We start from the raw sequence: 21373 nt of genomic DNA, 5'->3' as shown, positions 1-21373 counted from the left end.
ATCAAATAAAGTGAATTAACCAAAAACACTTCAACCAATAAAACCAAAAAAATATTGACATTTTGTTCATTTACATTGTATATTTTGAAATTATTTGAGAAAAAAATAAAATGATTTCGGTAGAAAATATAAATTTTCGTTAAATTTCATTCAAATCAATGCACTGTGTAAGCGTGTTCTTTGCGAGCGCCATCTGTGGTCTGCACACCGAAACATCAAGGGATTTTGTATGCGTTTGGTATTTTGTGTGGTATGCAATGCGTATTGCATAAAACCAGGCGTATAACAGTTTCATCGTGGAAGTGTTTCGTGGTTTTGCAAAATATTTAAAATTCAATAAATGAACCATCCAACGACGGTTTTTGATGTGGTTTTATGTTTGTATAAGTTTTGGAGACATGAAAAATATTATATTTTTTTAGGACATGAAATATATTTTTTTGTGAAAATATATAGACTTCTTTCTGATCTGATTTAGTTCGTAGTTATAAATGACGCTTATAATGACGATTAAATAACATATACATCCGTTATTGCAGCATGACACGCCTACGTGTACGTGTCGATTGATCAATATGTACAATCTATGAAACATAGCCTTTAGCTCAAACATTTAGATTACTTACATATCTGAGAAATTAGTGGGTTCAAAACTAAGAATCGTGAATCATATGTAAAATGATGAATAATCATTAGTTTTATTTTAACAAATCAAGAGTTAACATCGTTTTGAAATGCTACATGTATTTAAAACAAGTCGAAGGATTCCAGCTAATAACAGGTATTTTTTTTATATTTACAAATTGCACAGAAATGTATCCAATTCATAAAAAGACAAGACATAAGCTCACCGACCACAAAAAATAACAACGGTAACATGCTTGGTAAAGGGGCAGGAAAACGATTCCGAAAACGAAACGAAAACGGCGAAAATTCACAACAATAAACGAAAGGCGGCATTACAGCAGATTAATATTGCAGTGCTGTAATATTTCAACTTATTAAAGGAATGTATGAAATTGATATAGCTTATCGTGTGCTCTTAAAGCAAGCTTAGCTTTTACACCATCAACAACATAGCTTTGTGATATTTTTTCCAAACCATATTCAACAATCTCATCATGTAGTTAAACAATTACTTATTTATTCGTTTACTTTTAAATACATATAATTGCATTCATTGAAGCTACGCCGGTGCACGTACGAAACCAATCAAAAGAATAATCCACAATAGATTCCAGAATAATAATTACTCTTTATGTTTTCTATGCCATTCCCTTGCATCATTGGAAATTTTATACTTCTAAAAAAAGTTCTAATTTAGAATGCATACATAAAACCAATCCTCATACTTCGCTCTAGACTAGGCTACCACAAGTTCAGTGACAATTCAGTGCGCTATTCTATACCATTCCTCTTGCCAAAATGTATATCCGAACCACGCCGTACGGTGCATTTGTCTCGCATAATTATTATTCTATTTGGTGGTTGTCACCTTAATTACAAATTACTAGCGTAATTCATTGGGAAAGTGCAATTCTGCACTACGACCACATACGTACTTGGTCGTAGCAAATGACTAACTGAAACAAAATATTTGTCGCACAGTAAACACAGCTTTTACCGTTCGCCTTTTTGTTACTAATAATTTACTCTCGATCGCAGCTCTAATCAGTTCCATGTACGGCCGCTTTTGTCTGTCCATAATAGTTACCCACCAGGCACTCTAGCAAAATGAAAATGCATCTAGACTCCAATTTCGAACTAATCGACCAGTGGTGTTACGCCAAATTGTTTCAATCAAACGCACGATTAGGACATTAACTGCATATTGATTAGGAATTAATACACGAATTTAAATAATTTGCGAGCGAAAAGGTGTGCCGGTTTTGTTTTGTTTAATTTAGCGCAGAATAGAAAAATTAGGCATTTTGCAATACTATCCTCCCTGGCTAGGCATCTACCACGCTTGTTCTCCACATTCGATCTTTTTTTTCTTCCTAATGGTAAACACTACCGACTCTTTGCAGCATCCGCACCGAACACCGGGTGAAGTTAATTTTTGTACATATCACATAGCACCTTTTCCATCGGTGTATTTCCGATCGTTTTCTGAAAATAGATCGATTCTATTTTATGCGAGTTGACCGCTCGCAACAAGGGTAACATCAACAGCAATCGTCCGAACCGTGCGATCTGTCCCGGGAATTGTGTTCGTGAGTGTTGAGCCAACATTACCTAACATAGATGTAAAAAGGAGATTTTAATGCTTTTTTCTCTTTAGCAGCACACGGATGTACTCACTTGTGCTTGATCCTGCAGATTTTCAATCTGTACCGGATCTTTGAGACCTCGCGCTTCGGAACGAAATAAGACGATGGCTTTCATGCAAGCGAATTCAGCCGGATCTACCAGCACCGATTTGAATCGACAGAGTGTGTCGTTAAGAATCCGTAGATCTTGTGCTAGCTGGAAAAATATAAACAATCCTTTAATAGACATTCCTTGAATGGAAAATATATAAGCAACTTCCTTCACACGTACCTGGCCCGGTTTAAAAAAGCCGGAATTGTTTGCACTGTTACAATGTTCGTTCAATGAGAACAACGTACATGCAGTCGTATCAATCGGCATACACCACTGGATAGCGTTCAGTAGAAACAGCTCCGCCCAAGACTCTTCAAGCAAGATAACCTACAATTAATGGAAGCAATAACCATAATAAGCATCAATCGTTAAATGATAACCGGTGAAATCTTTTACCTGATCCCGAAACGTAAGGCTAGCGAAGCTGGGAAGGTTTTTGGCCCATTTGACGGCCATAAACAATAGTCGAGCACTGGTTTCGTAAATGGTTTCTTGAAAGTTGAACATCTGCAAGAGAAATTGTGTACCAGATTATTTTAATATAAATATACTTTTGTTTTGCTGTTGCTCAATTGTCGATCAAATTAATATCGATAAAATCGGTAAAGTCGATTTTCATTCGTGACTTTTTTTAAATGTTGTTTAAAATAATCTAAGAGTTTCATAAAGTGCTTGAAAGTTAATACACATCATATCAAAAAGCTATAAGACTAAATATGTATTACAATTGGAACGGACATTTTATATATGCCGGTTTTAATAATAATAATCATAATTAACTCAATATGAGATGGAGAGATAACGGTTTGGAGAACTCCTCCAGAATGATACGTCCACGAAGGCCTTTCCAGATAAGTAAATAAAGCTTTTAAAGTTGTACCTACCATAGACTTAGTTTACATAAAATGATGTTATAAATCTTACCATACAAATTTACAAATAAAATATTTTGATAATACTAATAGCACAACTTTCGAATAGTTTCGTATTTACGAATGATTGCTACATAGTTAAGTAAAGAAACAGATGTTTAAGAAATGCAATAATAATATAATCACATGAGAAACTTTAAATTTAAACTTTTTGAAGGATTGTTTAGCAAACAAGTCTCGAAAAAATCTATTATTGGTAATCTTCTAGTAATTTTAAACGGTATTTTTGAAAATGCTAAATGTTATAAAGCTCGAACAAATATGATAAAATTTATGAATTGATATTAAGACGAATGAAATATCAAAATTTCTAACGTATTAATTTATTACATATTTATTATATTTGTTTAAACTTCCAAATCCAGGCTTTTAACAATACCTAAACAACAAAGCTAAAAGATAAATAGATAAATAAACTCGTCGTATACTTACAGGTCCTTGTCCATAAAATGGATGATTCATCAGGCTCGGTATGGTATTGTTATTCTGTGCCGGATCTGTATCTTCATCATTGGTCACGTCAATAGAATCATCTGCCGAGAAAGATAACAGGTGAAGTAACTATTAACTTAATCCCTTCCTTTAATTCCTCGACCTAATGCTAATCTCGGAAAACTGACGTGAAATTTTATGCATTTGGTTGCTGGCGATTCAACTGGATTAATACCAATGCCATTTGACAAACGATCTTTTTCCAGCCACTCCTACCCCGTATGGCACCAGTAAAAAAGACTAAAATAAATAAAAGGAAACCTTTTTCTACACCACCATGTGTACAAGAGATACACATCCCAACGATTCTTCTAGAAACCGAGATAAAAAAAAATTGGGCTCTGATTTTTTTAATATACCGCAGACGCCGTCGGTCGTCTAGGGTCGATATGCAAATTGGGTCTTAACGATGGAAATGAAAAATAAAAATTCAATCAAAAGAAAAGCTATCGCAACCATGACATGTCTCATGGGTGCAGAAAAAAGACGCTTGTCCGTGTTCCTCAGGAATGTGTTTTTTATTATTTTTTTATCATAAACTTGAACAAAAAACGCTTTCGTTACAATTTTGAACAATCACAAAATAAAATCAACGTCAAAAGGATTTAAAGAAGTCCTTGATCTGTTTTAAACATCAAATACTTCAAATATCAATGCTTCATGCTTCTGCCGAAACGGTTTCGTAAAATTGACGTTTAATTGCTTATAATCGTTTTGCTATCATTAGTGCTAATCGATTCGTTAACATTGTGAAACAAAGTTTTACAATTTATCAACGCAAAACTCGTTTTTTTATCGATCTCAATATTCCGCATCAATATGACCGTTAAGAAACAAAGTTTACGTATTGAAAAAAGTTCGATCAAACTGTTTTAAAAGTACATTTATCTACCGCGCCCCTAGAAACGATTTCTGCTTTCTGCAATTCGCACGATTTCCTTTCCATTTAAGCCAAACAAAAAACAGTTTTCATTGACACGCGAACCCTCGCGCACCAACGATCTTTTTTTGTTGAAAATTTTACAATCGTTACTACGCGAAACGTGACAGTAATGCAAGCCCGCATGTCCCAAGAGGAAACGTTTGCAGTTACACCTCTTTCCCTTCTTTCCATTTAAGTTTTTTTGTTCGCTATTTCATACTATCGAAAAATCCATGACGTGTGGCATCGATTCTGAAGGATCATACTTTTGGGCGGTTCGAGTTCTCATGATACATCAATTAATAAGCCTTTTGGGAATTGCAATCGCACATCTGAGACTTTCACGTTTGACGTGCCAATGCTTGAAGCTGATTGATTAATGGGACGATTTAGCAAATGAAAATGTTTTCCATACAACAATATTAATTGTTCATGTAAATCTGAGCAATGTCAACAAATTATTATTATAATTGTTGAACAATTTTTACATATTACAAAAATAATAACTGTTGGAAAACCTCAAGTCTATCCGTAAAGAAATCTATTAAAAAAAATGTTTAATACACGGTACGTTCATCTAACAACAAAATCAAGCAAGCCTTTTCCAGATACAAAAAAATCTCTTTTGTTTAGTTTAAGTAATCACTCTGAGCTACCAACGTAATTCACATTCTGAAGGGATATGATCATAACTTTCATCATAATTGTCAAACGCACTCGGACGAATCACGACAAAACAACATTGGCAATGCCATAATCCTCCGGTATCCTTTTTCCAGACGACGGAATCATTTAGCATAACAGCATAATGATTTACAAACTCTACCCTTGCTTGTATCCTGAAACTCACTGAACTTCCAGTCTATCTCTGACCACACTGTCTCCCTATTTACCCTTTTATGTAAAGGGATCGCACGACCCCGACACATTTCGCAGCCTCCTATGAAACTATGACTCGCCCTACAATATCAACTCCCAAACCAACTAGTCCCGACGACCATTCCAGCAAATGGTACGAGGGACAATTATTTATGCGATATTAAACCACCCCGAGAAAGTGACAAATAGTTATTTTATGTCCTCTGGGGTAACTCTTCGGCACCTCATGGCATCCGATGGTTTCGCCGTGTGGTTCCGATTCTCATTAGTCAAATTAATTTTACCGAAAATCGAAGCTTTCCTAAGCGCTTGTATGCTATTTCTCCACACAATGGTTCTCGATCAACGAAGTAATCGATTAAATTATGATTATATCATTTTATGACTTTCTCTCGAGTTCCCGATGGATGGAATGCGGATGCCAGGATGCTGATTACGCAACAGTCAATTGTGATTAAAAGTGATAAAAGTTCCATCAAACAAATTGAGTTCTCGGTGGCATGAGACACAACACAATACAACGGACAGTTGTTGCAAGTGCTTTAGGTTCCGTCCTACCTCGAGACACTTACCGTCGTTATCGTTCATGTTGTCCTGTTCCAGAATAGGACTAGCCGATCCGCACGATGACGAGCTGTGCTGTGGATGCTTCTCGGCACTCATGCTTGACCCGCCGGTTGGACAACCACCTGTTCCGAGTCCATTCGCTGACGTCCCGTGGGCAGGTGAACCTCCTCCACTCGGCGACTGATCGCCGGCCATCGAATGGTTAGAGGACGATGTCGTATTGAGGTTCTCGGTCGAACCGGACGAAGGGTTTTTGTTGTTGTTGCTATCACCACTGCTGCTGTTCATCGGAACGACGGTGTCTCGGTCTCGATCGGAGCCATTTCCAGCCGAATGAATCAAACCGGACGTTCCGTTGTGTCCCTGCATACCGACACCGTTGAGATTCATCGACAATCCGTTCGCTAGACCATGCATAGCGGCATGATGTGGATGGTGAGGATGGTGGTGTGGTAGACTATTTACCAGCGAGGACACCTGGCTATGATGGTGCAGAAATTGACTGGTCGGTAAGGCGGGTGTTGGCAAGATACTAGGACCGTAGCGGGACGGTGAAAGTAGTGCCAACGAAACTGGAGGCCTATTGGATGAGAATGGAAACGTTTTCATTTAGTTGAGTAAAAGGGATGCGTTGTTGCACGAAAGTAAAAGTAAATTACAAAAACTGGGTAATACTTCAAATACATCTCACAAGGACGTGGATAAGAAATCGAAATGGTATGAATTTCTATCAGGCAACACTCACCCAAACACTCCGACGGCAACGGCTGCTTCTCGCAAGGCCCGACCCTGCTCCATATCCCGCAGAGCTTCCGGTCGGATTGTTGCCGTATTTCGTGGTTGACGCTCATTTTGCACAGCTGAAACGAAAAAAAGGACACACATTAGGGACGAGATAACGTGGGAAACTTCTAACTTTATCGCTAAATGGAAGGCATGATCATCCACGCAGTTTGACACCCCTTTCAATACCTTTTCTAGAAGATGTGGAAGGTCAGAATCATTTTTATGCATAATTAATGTCGCCATTTTACACCCGCGGGCGTGCGTTTTGGCCAGGCGTTTAAGTTAGCGGAGGCATTTGGCACTCTACGGGATCAGCATTGCTCCTCATTACCATTAGCACTTGGTCCGTGAAATCTTTTTTTAAACCCCGACACAACTCCACGATCTTGCCATATTCACACCTCATAAGTGTCCACATACGACCATCAAATGGCACGTGTCATAGACACAAGCTTCGGGACAGCAGGAGATTCTGCCCAAAACGGTGGTTAAATTATCCACAAACCCAAAAGAAACCACTAACCCGACCGTTTTATGCAAACGACCTCTCACGGATGCACCTCCACTCGTTTTTGGGAACCGATCTTTTGACATGATTGCTCATACAACCCGCAAACACCTCGCACACGTACAACGAAATGCCATGCGGCGATGTCTTGTTAGCTTAGCCCTCCTCGTCCTAACTCTCTCGTCACATCCAAAAGACAAACCAATTTGTTACACAAAAATAATTAGAACATTGTTCACGTCATTCCCTCCAGAAAGCCGCAGCGAACGCGTGCCAACGCTTTGTCCCAGCCACAAGAACCTGTGGCATCAGTGGCCTTGGTCGACGATGGCCGTCGATGGTGGTTGTTATGGATGCTTTACTGAAAATCGAAAGTATGAGATCATTTGAATAAACATACATACAAAACTGTTCGCCCTACAAAGGGGGGGCGTTTGAGTAAAGCATGAGGAGTGGAGGAGGCAAGGCCAGTTATGACAGTTTGCCTAACCTAGTGCGCTGAGGGAGGATTAAAGAACATAAAACAGTAAAGTTAGTAGCAGGTGGTGACGGTGGTTACCAAATACGTCAATAATTCCTTTCATCTGCTGCTTCAAACTCCCTACGATGCATTGTATTGCTTTTGTTGTGAGGGTGAAAAAGAGAGAGAAAGAAACAGATACAAATACAAAAGTAGCTCAGTTGTGATAAGAATTTGGCTCAAAATGAACAACAATGAACGTAACAGGCTTTGTAGCAATTCATTAATTGGATATCAAAATCTTTTTCTTAATAGTTCAAAAATCAGCTGATCTTATATTTATCATATATGAATTACTATTATTTAATATGACAAAAAGTTGTTTTGTAATTTCACACAACTGATAATCAATCCTTTCCTTCATTTGTCCATAAATTTGGTGTTCTCGAAGATGCTAAAGAATCAACAAGTAGATTTCTTTTCAAATTTCATGCCTCGATTATAACGCTTACCCATCAACAGGTGTTTCGTACTAGGAACACATTCCTTCTTGCATAAGAATCTTTAAAATATCCTTAAGGAAGCTTTCATCGCTTACGATGGAAAAGAACCGTGCCCAGACCGTGCGCCATTCTCGCGTCATAATCTTTTTCGATTGTTTTCTGGTCGACTTACTATAAGCCGAGCAGCAGGCCCTGTTTCTTCAGGCCCTGTTGATGGATCATTTGCAAGTTCTAAAAACGTAATTTGTAATGTGTATTTAATAACAAGCAAAACGTAGCTAAGTGTAATTTGGTTGACAAAGTACGCTTTTCTTCTTTTCACGCTTCATATTGGATCAGCTTTACCACAGAAGAATTGAAACTGTTCCTGAGTGATTCGACGATGAGTACGTGCGAGTTTTGTGCCTCATTTGCGTGTGCCGTGAGCGTAATCAGTCGACATTGCCGCTCGACTTTGATGGTACCATTAATGAGCAAACTGATGGACTCCCGGGGGCACCGTGTGAGCTTGTTTCAACATGGTACGACCTTCGTTTAGCAGCTACACGAGGACGATGCCGGGCACGTGTCTTGTAAAGTTTACATTACCCCAAGTGCGGAAACGAAACAACACATAGCCACACTCGAAATTAACACTCCGGAACGGGTGTGATGATGGCGGACATCCTCAAACAATGTTGATCATCTCCAATCACAGCATGAAACAAGTTTTTGCTTTCACGTACGATTTGAATTCCTGCATTTTGTAATGCACAACTCTGTGCATAAAAAAGCACCGTGACATTTATTAATTTTTTTATCAACTAGAGTAGCTAAAATTCGTGATTTTCGTTTCATGTTGTTATTGTTTGCTGTGCACGATTGTATTCTATTATCGAAAAGTATTACCTAAACATTGCAATATCAACAAAAATTGTTTGGAATATTGTACTTCACGTGAAATATTACATTCAATCAAACACTCAGCATCTCGAAAGTCCCTTGGACCTGACGAGGTTCCCAAGGAACGAACGCTTGACATAAAAAAGCGCGAACTGACATTCGTCCTCAATGACACCCTTTAAGGAAATATACCTAGCTCTTTTGTCGATGTGGTGATTGTGTCCAAAAAAGCAAATGCAAATGTTCTTTGTCGTTTTCCAGAATGTTATTTGTTATCCAGAATGCTAAAAATACGCGTGCCTGGGACTATTGATGTATGGACAATGATTTCTCAAGCACAAAAATGTAGCAACAAACCACATAAAATCTATGAAGCGGTTCTTTCCGTCAAGGAAAGCATTTTTAAACTGAAAAAAGAGAGTTGACGGTAAGCTCGTCTCATTTGACCTCTTCCAGGATTTTGACCGAGTTGACAGGTTTCCTGTGGAAGACGATGATCTGATTGTGCATTAATCCAGGACTGGTTGAGCTTCTACGATCAATAGGCAACCGGTCTTCATCCCAAATACTTGTGAATGGACACCTTTACTATCCTTTTCCCATACAACGTTCCGTTACGCAGGGCGATCCCTTGTCAATGCATCTCTTTATCCGTTATTTACATCCGCTCATCACTGAATTTCCTTATCTAAAATAGAGCGCGTAAGGGAGGCGATCGAGTCATTCGGTATCTGTTCGGGTGCTCTGCTTAACCTCGACGTAGCTTTGTACTGAATAACGTCCCTGACTGCTAGGAAAATTGTTTGCAAATGATATCCGCAGGCATCTGTGATATGGTCATTCAAATGTTCCGGCAGTTGATACTCTACCACAGGGTAAGGAACCTAAATCAGTGCCAACAAATTATCGTATTAAACACGTTCCTGTTACCAAAAATCTGGTATGTTGCCTCAATTTGCGTCGCTCGCTCAATGACTACGATCACCACACAAATAGACAACTTCCTTGGGGGTGGAAGTGGAGCTTGCTCTTTCGCGAGACCCCGGAGGACACTGGACCCCGGACCTTAAAGCACCTGTCCTCTTAGGCAATATGTACGTGAAATATAAGGAATGTCTACTTAAAAGCAAGGATGCGTTGAAAACGGCATAACTTCGATTTAAGAATATTTGAGCAACAAATTAAAACTATCCTTCCAAATGTGAAATTAAACTTTCAACACTTGCTTACTTCTTATTGCATGGAATTAGACCAACCCATGAGGGTATGGGTTTAAAACTGTTTATTAAATTATATCATCTACACCATTGAAAAAACGATGCTTTGATTGATTTAAACGTTCTGCAATCTAATATTAAATAATATAAAAAATAGTTTTTTGTTATCTAACTAAGCGTACCGAATAAACGATTAAAGAAAAACATTTTTTAATTTGCAACATGTTCAACACTTCATACACCTCAACAACAACCAGAGAAATGCACCATTTTCTCCTCGCAAACTGGAGCGAAATACAATTGTCATAACATTTGTTTCAAATATCCATCCATTCGAACACGAATCAATTATTAGAGATGGATGCGCAATGCGCTTTAGGTTGTTAATCTCTTTAGCTTGTGTTCGGACGGTATGATAATGTTTCCTTTTACCACAGCACAGTATTATTTTTTTCACTGGCGCCTTGAACGGTATGTCTGTCCGCAGTAAGTCGTAGGATTGTGGTCTGGATTTCAAATCTTTCACACACGAAAAAACAAAACTATTTTCATGCGTCAAAACGAACATAAAGCATTTTGCATTGCGAAATCGAATGGAATCGTAATTAAATTTCAATGCTCAAAATTCTAGAACATCACGTTTAAAAGCTATGAAATGACGAATTGGCCTAACATACTCAACTGCTAGATAACTCATTTAGCCAGGATAAATATGCTCTATTTTGCTTGTGTTTTGCACCCTTTAGCCGTTTTCCAGCTAAGCACATTTAGTTTTTTTTATATCGGTTTAATAATCCAAATTTCCAACAACGATGTTAAATTTAAAATTGTTGTCGAAAATACCATAGCTTTCACATTGATTAGCTAATGATACATACAAGTTCAGAAAATGTTTGTCGTGGTTTTGTTAATAATTACAATTATTACACTCAAACGACTTTATATTCCATGTCAATCAATGAATAAACTGGATTTTTTAAAGATGTACTTGTGATCATTTGTAACAAATAATTTTTATAATTTTTTTCAATTTTCCCCAGAAATTTTCATTTTTCGCAACCCTTCAATGGTAAAAAAAATATTTCTATAATTTAAACATACTATAAATAACAAGTTGAAAGGAAATTTCCTAAAACTTTTCTTCCCTCCTGGTCTCTCAAAATAATTATATTGTATCATTTTGCTCTAAACTTACCATCTTTGTTCATTCCCATCGTAAGGCATTTTTTCAATCGACATGCTTGACACTGATTCCTGTGTGCCTTGTCCACTGTACAGCTTCCAGTTCCGGCCTGGCATCTGTAGTGACAAAAACAAAGTATGCATTAGCTCATTAGATTATACGCTCACAATTAAAATTGTCCTTCGTCACCAGCATTTAACAACATCCGATTAAAAGTTCTAACATCCTCAAACGTATACTCATTCATAAAGCAACATAATACAGCAGTGTGTAAGAATCTGCAAACTTTTCGTGACATATGTGACCCCGTGACGCGACTCTGAGATCTTCGTGTTAAAGCCACAAGCTCAATCAAACTCATAGCCACCAAGCGTGCAGCGATTATAGCCCTTCCAGGGAACACACAGAGTAAATGCAAAGATACGTACCCATTTGGATCTATTCTCTCCTACAACTACTCTCTGGTCCGTTTGGTGTTCTTCCTTTTCCATTGCAAATGAACAGAATTACAAGTACTCTCTCATAGTTCCTCCGTACCACAAAAGAACGTTTAATACCGGATCAACTCTTTGCATTTTGGTGGCCCTGGCATTTGTAGCACTGGTAAGCCCTACAACGTCCCTTTGAAAAATCGAATCATCACTCTTCCAAATCAACGCACACCCTGGCATTCTGGAGTCTTCTAAATCTCATTAGATAGAATGCCGCTGAAAGGGAGTTGTTAATTGAAATTGAAGTGTTCGTATGCGTTCACTCTTACTGTCTAATGCTCCACTCGGAAGGGATGGACGACAAAAATGGAGGACACACGCCAACCAGGCAAAGTTCAATGTGCCAAAGTGGAAAAGCGAAAACACAATTTTCATTCCAATAAATTGAATACAACGAACACTGCTCGATCCTAGTGAACATCAAACCAAAGCACAGACGAAGGCCCCAACTGATGCGTTGCCTTTTTGGGTAGGATTAAGTGGGGCGATGTGCAAGAGAGGAAACAAATGCGTTGGAGATCTGGCCTCTGCCGGTCATGAAATTTTCGATCCCTGCCGTTCGACTGTTTGAGATGGCAAAATGGTGGATACCGTACGGTAAGGCAGAATGGTCGCAACAACAAACAATGAAACAATATTTAATCCGTACAATTGATGGCGCACTGCTGTTGACTTTTCGGACCAAAATTCCTTCACGTGAACAAAAGATATTGCAATTTAATGTGAATCACTTGAAGACAAGCTGACAATTTTATTACAAATTAACTAATTTTACTTTGCAATATTTCTTTACGAGAGCTTTTCAATACATACCAAGTAAATTTAAAAAAATCAATACGGATGATTGAAAAATCTAAACAAAAATGTACAAACTCAATTATTAAAATATTATTCTTAGATGCACAACATGAATTCAATTAAAGGTGAAATATTTTTCTATCGCTCAATTAGTAAAATAAACAATTTAACGAGTATTCATAATGCAAATGAAAGAAAGCAGGACAGTACAAAATACATCAACGATTTAGTAATCTAAGAAAAAGAATCATTCTAAATGATGTTTATATCAACTGAATGTTATCTCTCCTTAATCATTTCATTTCAATTTTTTTCATTGCCGTTAGCAGTAAAAAGCGTTTCATTCTCTCATAAACTCAAGAAAATGAAAAATTAACCAGAGGGTGAACATTGGAAATGTTTGACCACGGTAAAAAAATATCCATTTTTGGTCGCATCTGGTCTATGTAGCATATTTTCAACAACACTCAAACCGATTTCATAGATTCCATAGAATTCCATAGATTCCATAGAAAAAAATAATTTATCAAAATTATCCGTGATACGGGTAGAATAATTTCTGATATCGTCTTATAACGATTCAACAACTAGAAGCGAATAAAAAATACACTCCCATGGTCTGATCTACTTCTTTGATCTTGTTCGTCAAATCTGACGTTTTATACACAAAAGTGTAGAATAAATCACCTTTTCATAACCATGTCGTTTCTTGGAGAAATAACCCCGGCGAAGGCACGTTCTTGTCAGACCGACCATTGACCAACAGCGAATATTTGCGTTGAGAAGGTACGCATACAAACCAAAACCGCTCCTGCAGTCTAATGGCTCCCCAACGGATTTATCTCGACACTGACAAATAAACTTCAGCTAGTATCAACCATGCCGTCCATCGACTACATTTTGAATCCTTTCCAATCATTTGTCTCGCTCCGACCCGACTCTCACTCTTGACAGTATCAATCTACCGACTCGATCTACAACTACATATCTATAGACGAAACGCATGCTCAGCACAGCACAAATATCAAAATGTTGAATCAAAATTTATGTCCACTCTGCCTACTCTATCCCACAGCTCCCCAGAGTTAGGCATGGATTACAGTGGGATTACGGGTTTGTATGATTTATGGATCCAAAGCTCCGAAAAATGATAATGTTCTTGCTGGAAGCCCAATTCCCTAGACGATTCTCGCTCTACCAAGGCTCAGGTGGAAAAGTCCATCGAGTTTATGTGACACCAGGACATGAAACAGATTACACGTCAGGTCGGGCTACGTCGGAAGCTATCATCTCTTGCTTTCCGTACGCGATGATAAAATGGAACCACGCTTTCTCGCTTTTTATGTTGCCCAATAAATCTGCTCCAGATGTGCTGAGCGAAACCCTTCGGCAGGGGTAGAAGACATGGAGTACCGCCATTTGCTCCCGCAATTGGAAACTTTGCAATAATGGCAGTTGGGAAAACTCCGCTTCCACCTTCCAAATACACCGTTTTGGGAAATTGTGTCTTATCATTTTATCTTTTTGCCGTCATGGTTGTCGTGAAGCTCCAAAGAACTTTGGCTCCCGGGAATTTCGGGAATTTCGAGACCCATAAAGCTTTGGAAAAATATAACAAAAATGAAGAGTTAGAAGGAGAAAGCTTTGGGATTCTTTAAAAGAAAACACCTCCAACCATATGTTTGATTACAAACTTTCCTACCATCGTGAACTTCGTCAGGCTACCAGAGCCATGTAAAACCATAAAATATCAATTAATCATAACACCATTTAGTGGCGGGGTAATCGTCTAATGCAACGCCCTTCGATCTTTCGGTCTAAAAACTGGTTCCCTTTCACGCCTCGCACAGTTCTACCAGCGAAGCGGAAACCAACCTGACAGAAGGCAGAAGCCTCAATGCCTCAAAGGATCAGTGATGAATCCTTGCACAAATCCTACACCAACTGGTGCTAGTTTACACCCGAAAGGATACAGGGAGTTTTTTGCGTGATGGTTTTCCCTTTATTAAATATGCCACACAATTTTCACGCTGGTCATTGTCAATCGTACCCAAGAGTAAAGTGCATTAACTTCACCACGCATCCGGCGGCATCATCCCGGACACAATTGAATGGTAACATCTGATCGATTTCCGCCTAATCTGTCGTCTACCGGGAACAACCGGGAAACTATTGCTACTTCAACAACGCGACCCGACCTGTACAGAGTAGAACAAGCTGCTCGTTTGCGAGGGGTGCCGGGTGAATTGTTGATTAATTAGAATTTAATTTATTGAGTGGCACTCTCGCACTAGCGCTACCGACAACAACCAATGCGCACCCCTGCTGCAACTCCTATCCGACCAGTCACGCCAACTTGGCGGTGTGCATTGATTCCGGGAGGGGTTTCTACGTTAAACTGATACGGGGATTAAGTTGTAGTATTTCGGGCGCACTTCGAAATCTGCCACCAATATTCGTGAGTCCTTTCCTTTGCGTTGAGGTGAGCAATAATAACAGGGGAAAAACATAACGTGGATCTCATTTCTATTCACCCAACTAGTTCTACGACAAGGGTGCTTCTCGTAGAGGGAATGGTAAATATTTACCAGATTTTGCTTGCTTGACGCGACCTCGCTTGAAGGCATTAGCTGGAGGGACCACACTGTGTCGCTTTTCCTCCTTTGTTTGATTCGATTGTTATCGGGTAACGAGGAGGTGTTTTGATCGGAAAGCTATTATTCTATTTACCGAGGAAATCGGGTTGGTTTGTTGTCTTACGGAAGCACCAACATCAAATATGATGGATGTCAACATAACAAACGCGTGTCGGGATTAGGGCCAAGAATTGTTTGCGATTCACGGATTCTGATGTTATGGATTGTCTTTTTTCCATAATGATGGAATAAATTTATGACAACATGGCTTAGCCTTACATATCCATACAATAACAAAAGCTATTTCAAAGGATCAATTAGATACAACATATATAAAACTTGTTCTACTTCTTGACACGACTGGTGTCACAGTGGAACACCCTGGTCATTTTTTAGAATGACATTTTTGAATTTTTTAAACTAAATGCTTATCTACTTACCGATAAATTAATTTTCTTCGAACACTGCGCTTGAAGAACCCCGAGCATCCATTACAAGCCAATATGCCATAGTGTTTTCCAGAGCTGGTATCTCCGCATACTACGCATATCAGACCGAGATTCTGAGCTTTCCTGGCTGAGGAACTCGAACTTTCGTTCACATGCTGTGGAGGCCATGGTAAAAGTCGATTTTGAGGCGAATAACACGAAATGGGTGAGCTCCGATGTTCTGAGGACGAGAGTGAGAATCAAAACAACATTGAAAATAATGATCATAACCATATCAATTGACACTACACACAATCTTACCACCTTTTCCGGACATTCCATTCTCAATGCGAGCTAATCCTCCGTGAGTAGCATCATCAATCCCGAATGTTCGACCTCCATCATCCTTCTCAAGCTTATCGTAGAAATCCGCAATGGTACCTTTACTGAATCCTGCAACGAAAGCCATTCGGGAATGATCGCGATCAGTACCTTTGTCTCGCATGAACAACATCGCTCTTCCTCGCTAACCCTATTGTCACGCCCCATGTATCCTTGATTATCATCTCTCAACGTTTGTTTGTCTAAATACCTCTACTCCTTTCCTTCCAGTTGTATCATTGACCTCGACACATCACCTCCAACCTACATCGGCTAAACAACCATCTTGCTCGACTCAATAAACAGCGGATCGGTCGGTGAACAAACATTCATATCTCGCATACCCTGACGCTACTTCACGTACTGATGCGTTGTAACACCACACCGAAACATCTTCCGCTACGAATAAGAAATTAACTACTGTTTGTTCAGCGGCCAATACTCAAACAGAGACGGTTACTTTGTAGCAGTGTTTTACGTGGCTTCTGGAAACGTCTCATTATTTGAGGTCCATTTTGACTCTTCTGAACTAATTTTCAAACCAATTTTGTGTCCTGCATCGTCTGCTATGTTCAGTTGATTTAATGTAGACCTTACACTATCCCCTAAACCCTAAGGACCCTAAACACGTACCTATCCTTATCTGGAAGGAAACGTTACTGCCATTACCGAGAATCTAGTGCTAATCAATTATGTCTGCAATCAAGCGGATGCTAACATCATTTTTTTCACGTCTGATAAGCACTGAAGCTACCATTTTGATTTCAACACTTCACTTCACGTCATATCGTCTTTAGCTTAACGAGAATTTCAAATTTGCAACTCATCTTTAAAACATCTGTAACAACAAACCCATCGTTCGTATTCAAAAGGCCTACCATCCAGTTTCGATAAGACGAATAATGTCACCAAGAAGAATTAACATCCTGCTCACTGGCGAGACTGTTGAAACACACAACACATGACCATCTTCTTTGTAGCGGTTTTAATTTCGCAGCATGAGTGACAGTACAGAGCGTGCAATACTGTTCAAGCAATATTTAATCACGCATCAGATTGATAAGCGCTGATTCAACAAAGATCCATGAGAGCGAGTAAACCCCCAAAGACCTTTATTTCGAAATTCTTAAGGCACGAGGCATCTTTGAACACCTCCAAATACTTCCAACAACTGTATCAATACACTGTTGGATGATAGCAGCTAGGTGGATTTGCTTGTTGTCATCTCTTTGCCATGACAGTTGGTAACAGTGTGCCCCCCGATTACAAATGGAATGGTTGGGACTACAATTTGGAGGTTATGCCATCATAATTTTACCTACTTTTGTACTTTTAAGTTTTTATCTATGAGGTTTGTAAGCTCCGAGCAAATGGGTCATTCATTTGATTAAACATACAGCTCTTTCATGTCAGTTAGCTTAAATCTCATTTGCTTAAAAAAATATCGATTTATGTTAGCTTTTAATATTTATTAAACAAGTCTTTTTACAATATCTGCTGCATTAATTTATTTTTTTATACAATGAAACAGATTTTGACTTTTTTGATATGTTTGTATTACACCTATATCTTTTCATGTTCAATTGTTTGAACATAGTTTCTTTTTCCTATGTATTTAAATTCTTGTTTTCAAACTTTTTCTCTCGCATTCTGTTTTCTTGCCCTTCCGACCTTGCCTGATTGTGACTGGTTTAAGATGGATTACTATTTGTATTACTTATTCTCATAAATGATATTTTTAAATCGATCCTCAACAATTCACCTTGAACCGATTGGTGAGAGACGATTTGATTATTATTTTTAGATCATCTAGACCCCTTTATTCATTTCCCCTCGTTCGGTACTATTTTCTTAATGAGAATTAAATTGGAGAAATTTATCTTATCGAAGCAAGCATAAGTATGGCTTGGCTGATATCCTTTTACTAGTTCACTTACCACTCTTGTTGTCTTGCAGTACGGTCGAGCTGTCCATATTACCGTTTTTCTTGCTGAACCGAAACATTCAAAACCACTTGCACAAAACTTCTGTTCAGTAGGATGTACTCCTATTAGCATCACATTGACTCTTGACGTGCAGGATTAGTCGGGTCTCGTTCGCGATTCTATGCTATCATCGGGCGTTGAAGAATCAAACCCTCAACAGTATGCAACTTCACGAGTGTATTCGTTAATAGTCTATTAATGCCTATTGCGAATTCGACCAGACCATACAAGACAATGCCAAATCCAAATCGAAGGGCTTAGTGACACTTCCCAATATCAGCCGTACATTCGTTTATTGCACTGATTTTCCAAATGTTCTTTGTTCGTCCACAAAAAAAAACACACCAAACAAGATGAAATAAAAACTATCAGAGGCTACGGAGTCACACGTACTTGCAGAGTCACCAAAACTCGTCTAAACAATCCTCAACATATACAGAGAACGGACCGGGAACAATCGCAATTCTGTTCGAACCTTAATTAACTTCCGACACGCTCAAACCAACAAATGCACTCACAGCAACATCCAATGCAAAAAGTGCAATTGCACACCATGGAGAAACGACGCGCAGCAATTGTTTTTATTGAAGAATGTATTTTTTGTCGTCGAATTTCTTGGCCTCAAGCTTGGCCCTGGTTCAACGCACTTTTTCACTTCAGCTCTTTGATGCGTGATGTCTTCACATAAAGTGCCTTTTGGTCCCAAAAAGAAGCTGTCTTGCTTGGCAAATAATACACTGCGTTAATCCGACGGTATGCCACTGGCCCACATCAACAACTTCGGTGACGGTCGTTCGTTCTGCTACTAGAAATCACTCCGTCACATCGAACACACCGAACACACCAGCCAACACCTTCGCCAGTTCCGTTGACACAACTGCCAATCTTTCGACACCGAAGCCTCGTCACACTGATGCTTGTGCTGCTGCCTGACGGGCTGCTACTGCTGCCTGCGTATTCTCGCTGACAGCAACTGACGATCGGGGCGAAAATTCATGCAATCGGAAATCTATGATTCGTCCTCTCTTGATGTCGAAAGTCCACATTTGTTACCTTTGCCACTTGTAAGCCCTAAGCTAACTCCTCCCTTATTGGTCGTTTATGTACATGGTGCGCGCGGAAAAGTGCGGTGAAAAGCGAGACGTCGGCCAGGAGTACTCGTGGTAAGCATTTTCCACCCCTCGCGAACTTCACTGGGAGGATGCTGCGGTAGTCTCTCTGCGTTTCCATTCATGGCAAAGGTTCTTTCGCTCACTCTGCTTGCTAACTCTGCGCCAGCCAGATCGCTCCGAACGAAGGCTACATCAAACGGTGCGGTCTGGCGGCGATATTGTTGCTCTTTGTTGGCCGTTATCGCTCTCCTTTTCTCGCTATTTTCCATCTCCCTATGTCTGTCGTCTGTGGAGTAGTACTACTGTGTTTGATGACGAACAAGACGTAACAGCCGCTTGGTACAGACTAAACGCCAAGTGAACGCGACTTCGTATGATGCCGGTGAGTCTTTTCCGAAGGGCTTAGTCGAAAACGATTATGACAGTAGCTGTGACAGTGACTACCAAATAGTTTGTGAATCTGTTGTATCAATATACGGGTAAAAATATTAAATAAAGTTATCCAACATTGCATGACCAAAACACATGCTGCAGCCATGGTCGTATCCATACTTGATGTCATACTTACTTAACATACTTATACATATTTTTCTTAAATTACCTATCTTGTTGTAGTTTTGGGTACGCATATCCAACACCAGAAGTACAACAAATCAATTTCAATTCTCTAGCGAACCATTTTAATACTAAAAAACAAACAAAACAAACTCATAACAACATTTAACATAATTCAGTGTTTAATGCCATGTGAAAATTGTACACAATTCAGCCATGCGTCATACGTAAACATAATTAAATTGAAATAAATAAATCAGTGCTTTACGATATAAAATAACGAATTGAAACTCATGAATACAATTATTTCGATTAACATATTTCGACCAATCTTCTTCTTCTTTTGTGGCAATCTCAAGAGGTCTTGGCCTGCCATTACGGGCTTTCCTTGACTATATTTACCCGTAGCTGGATAGTCAGTTTTGCTTAAGGAGATTTGGCCCGAATGAAATTTCATCGCCGGTCCTGTCGTGTAGTGAGTTTCGTCAAATCATCCCTTAGTAAACACTTTCGCTCCATACTGAAAGTATTGAGAAACATTTCCTCTCTGATTCTTCCTTTATTCGTCACTGTAAAATGAACGTTTGACAACAGTCGTAGACGCTGCCACAATATTGAACGATGAATCTGTTTCATTTTGCTTCCTATACAGCTGTACTGTAGCAAGCCTCCACCAACTGAGTATACATAAAGTACTTTTTTCATTGTTTTGGACGGCGAGAATGTCTTTCCACCACATAGTCACGGGGACCATACGACGATGACATTTATTACTAGCGTACAAGTGGCGCCTTTTAGTCCGATTCACATTCACATGCAGCTTCATTCCAGCTAACAACAGCACGGCTTTTACTCTGTACATTTTGCTCTCCCTATCATGTCATCTTGCTACCGGCCATCATAGTGCGAAGGGTTATGCGCATGCCATTTCTCGCCTAGAAACTTTACGAACTGCACTGGGGCCTCTCCTCGACCGCTACGACGGACGAGAATAAAATGCGTGTACGGGAGCGAACGAGACTCGTACGAAGAAAATAAAGATGTGAAGTTCGAAGTTTCTCAGATGAATCGTCGCCATTTGTGTTTTTGTTGATCAGAATGGACATGGCTGAAGGCTGGCTGGAGAAGACGAAAAATGCGAGTAGTCAGCTGAACTATGACAGGCGCTTTTTCCTGGTTCTGGACACTTTGTACCGAACATCTCCTTCGTCTCTTCAGATTCTTGCCTGTGACTCGCGCGATGTGCTGGATCGCCGTCATGTTTTATGCTGTGGCTGGTGCAGACACGC

The 21373-nt window shown here is 39.3% G+C and overlaps 1 protein-coding gene across 3 annotated transcripts; it reads right to left on the bottom strand.

Moving 5' to 3' along the window:
* Positions 1 to 1122: 1122 nt before the first annotated feature.
* Positions 1123 to 20044, bottom strand: LOC125760846 (photoreceptor-specific nuclear receptor-like). Of its 3 annotated transcripts, XM_049421378.1 has the most exons (11): positions 18370 to 20044; positions 16373 to 16504; positions 16064 to 16292; positions 11711 to 11814; positions 6905 to 7019; positions 6165 to 6739; positions 3732 to 3832; positions 2764 to 2874; positions 2545 to 2694; positions 2305 to 2469; positions 1123 to 2238 (listed from the first exon to the last, which is right to left on the bottom strand). In XM_049421378.1, exons 1-11 carry the CDS (start codon positions 18434 to 18436, stop codon positions 2056 to 2058), a joined length of 1932 nt encoding a protein of 643 aa, XP_049277335.1. In that variant the 5' UTR covers positions 18437 to 20044; the 3' UTR covers positions 1123 to 2055. The 3 variants fall into 3 exon arrangements, with proteins under 3 accessions (XP_049277335.1, XP_049277333.1, XP_049277334.1); XM_049421376.1 differs by having other exon boundaries at positions 2305 to 2694; XM_049421377.1 differs by having other exon boundaries at positions 2305 to 2694; positions 16376 to 16504.
* Between the last annotated feature and the right edge of the window lie 1329 nt (positions 20045 to 21373).

Source organism: Anopheles funestus, chromosome 2RL (assembly GCF_943734845.2).
Source record: "Anopheles funestus chromosome 2RL, idAnoFuneDA-416_04, whole genome shotgun sequence".
Lineage (NCBI taxonomy): Eukaryota > Metazoa > Arthropoda > Insecta > Diptera > Culicidae > Anopheles > Anopheles funestus.
The sequence above is the reverse complement of the archived record's forward strand: the minus strand, read 5'-3'. Positions and strand labels throughout refer to the sequence as shown.

Bases quoted from the DNA above. Each gene is read 5' to 3' on its own strand.
- LOC125760846 (XM_049421376.1), bottom strand. From the start codon at position 18,436: ATGTTTCGGTTCAGCAAGAAAAACGGTAATATGGACAGCTCGACCGTA. The intron at 16,293-16,372 runs GTAAGATTGTGT...TCTCGTCCTCAG, and splicing joins TGGAATGTCCGGAAAAGGTG to AACATCGGAGCTCACCCATT. The intron at 2,875-3,731 runs GTAAGTATACGA...TTTCTCTTGCAG, and splicing joins CATTTTATGGACAAGGACCT to ATGTTCAACTTTCAAGAAAC.